Source organism: Lissotriton helveticus, chromosome 5_1 (assembly GCF_964261635.1).
Source record: "Lissotriton helveticus chromosome 5_1, aLisHel1.1, whole genome shotgun sequence".
Taxonomy (NCBI): domain Eukaryota; kingdom Metazoa; phylum Chordata; class Amphibia; order Caudata; family Salamandridae; genus Lissotriton; species Lissotriton helveticus.
This window is the reverse complement of record NC_136065.1, coordinates 1256765316-1256767823: the sequence shown is the minus strand read 5'-3', so window position 1 is coordinate 1256767823 and position 2508 is coordinate 1256765316. Positions and strand designations below refer to the sequence as shown.

At 42.3% G+C, this 2508-nt stretch overlaps 1 protein-coding gene across 1 annotated transcript; it reads right to left on the bottom strand.

The window, feature by feature from the left end:
• Positions 1-330: 330 nt before the first annotated feature.
• Positions 331-1272, bottom strand: LOC144753569 (olfactory receptor 6M1-like). Its single transcript, XM_078641215.1, has one exon. The coding sequence runs from the start codon at positions 1270-1272 to the stop codon at positions 331-333; it is 942 nt and encodes a 313-aa protein (XP_078497341.1).
• Between the last annotated feature and the right edge of the window lie 1236 nt (positions 1273-2508).

The window sequence follows — 2508 nt, the reverse complement described above, 5'->3', positions numbered from 1 at the left end:
TGAAATAAAATCTGAAATATCAGCTTTCTGGTTCAACCCGTCATACATGAATCATAAACACCGATTGCCATATTATAGTATCAACAAACATGTTACAGAGTACCCTGTGCCTGTCTAGACAACTGCCACTAATCCTAAACTGGATTTTGGAGTTTTCACTGTTTTAATTGTAGAAGAAACTTCAATGAAAGAATACTATTGAGTACTTTAAAGTTAAATTCAGCACAATTGAAAAATAATTGTGACAATAGTGTGATTTTTGAGCAGAGGAGAAATTGCCTGTCAATTGATGTGCTTCCCCACCCATAGGAACATCAGAAAGCATTGAATTCAAAGGCGTATTTGGTTTCTTAACGCATTCCTTCTAAGTTGATTTCTCATCACTGATTTCACTTCTTTATTCCGTAGGCAATAAATTAACGGATTTAGAAGAGGAGTGACTACTGTATTGAAGACACCAATGAATTTGTTGATCTCTAAAGGGTATGCACGAGTTGGCCTTACGTATAGGAAGATCACTGTACCATACAATATCACCACTACAGTAAAGTGAGAAGAACAGGTGGAGAAGGCTTTCTGCCTCTGTTTCTGTGATGGGATCCTCAGGATAGTGAGGACAATAAAGACATAGGAAACTATGGTCAGTAGTAAGGAAGGTAGAACTATGAAGCAAGCCACGATGAAGACTGCTCTCTCCAATATGCCGGTGTCACTGCATGAGATTTTTAACAATGGTGATAAATCGCAAAAAAAATGATTGACTACAAATGGACCACAAAAGTGCATCTTAAATACAAAAGTTGCTCCAGGTAACGTAGACAAAAAACCAACCAACCAACAGGTAGCAGCAGCCTGAAGACAAACTGTCCTATTCATGATTGTAGCGTAGCGTAGAGGGTTACAAATAGCAATGTAGCGGTCAACAGACATCACCCCCAGAAGATAGAACTCAGTGGAACCGAAAGAAATGTAGAAGAATGCCTGAGCCATGCAGCCAGGTAAAGAGATGCTGTTGTATTGAAGTAAATTAAACAACAACTTTGGTACAATGGTCGAGGTGTAAAAAATCTCCAGGATGGACAGGTGGGAGAGAAGCAGGTACATTGGTGTCTGAAGATGTTGATCTATCTTTACAAGGGTGATGATGGTAATGTTGGCTGTCAGCGTGAGAATAAAGATGGACAGGAATACAAAAAAGAAAAGCATCCGAAGCTCAGCTCCAATGGGAAATCCTAACAACAGCAAATAGATCACATCTGTGTAATTGTTCATCTTTCCTTTTATCTGCAAAATGTGAAACGTAGCTTGCATTAAACAATAAAGTTTACAGTGAAACAATTAACTGTAGAAAAAATGCAAATATCTCATGCAATGCACATTTTGATAGCAACAGTTTATCAACAATGAAGAAAACATTACTATTTTTAAAGTTTCAACCATTTGGGTGAGAAGAAGTCCACATCTACAAGCTCCGTTAAATAGGATTTAACTGTTATCCCGAGTTCTCTATATCCTACTTTGTCTTCCTACATAAGTGTATCCATATTAATCACATTGTAGTGTTTAGCCATGCCTTCAGCCTATTTCCTCAATCGATTTATCCAGATCCAATTCATGATCGTTAGACCAATTCTCTGTACTAGCTTACCAGAAAGTCTTGTGTTTCAGCCCACATTTTATGTATCCTTCACCTGATGTTCTTGAAGCACTTTGCACACAGTTTTGAAACAGTTGACCTAGCAGAGTCAAGGCCTTTCACATGTAAAGGTCTATTCTCTCTTGGTAGTCCTTTAGGCAAAACTGATGTGTCTCCTCATAATCAAAGCGGTACAAAAGGGGGTGGTGATGGACGGAGCATCTGAACCAATCAAACACTCACACCCAGTCAAAAGATCTGGGTTTGATCCATCACCGTTCTTTAGCCCACTCTGCCACCTCAGTTCAGACATGGCTATATGCAAATCAGTCTGACCCTGTGCCTCATGGGAACAGTCCAGCCCGAACAGCCAAGCCATGCCTTCCCTGGACCGGAAACAAGCTTCTGAGGACCCGTTTCTGGCATTCCAGCCGTCTTCAGCCCGGCTTGCTTGAATCCAGTGGCAAAGTGAACAAGGGACTCACGTCTGAGCATACCCTGCCACACTTATGGCGGCCAAAGCGGTACAAAAGGGGGTGGTGATGGACGGAGCATCTGAACTAATCAAACACTCACACCCAGTCAAAAGATCTGGGCTAGATCCATCACATTTCTTTAGCCCACTCTGCCACCCCAGTTCAGACATGGCTATATGCAAATCAGTCTGACCCTGTGCCTCATGGGAACAGTCCAGCCCGAACTGCCAAACCATGCCTTCCCTGGACCGGAAACAAGCTTCCGAGAACGGGTTTCTGGCATTCCAGCCGTCTTCAGCCCGGCTTGCTTGAATCCAGTGGCAAAGTGAGCAAGGGACTCAGGTCTGAGCATACCCTGCCACACTTATGGCGGCCAAAGCGGTACAAAAGGGGGTG

Bases quoted from the DNA above. Each gene is read 5' to 3' on its own strand.
- LOC144753569 (XM_078641215.1), bottom strand. From the start codon at position 1,272: ATGAACAATTACACAGATGTGATCTATTTGCTGTTGTTAGGATTTCCC.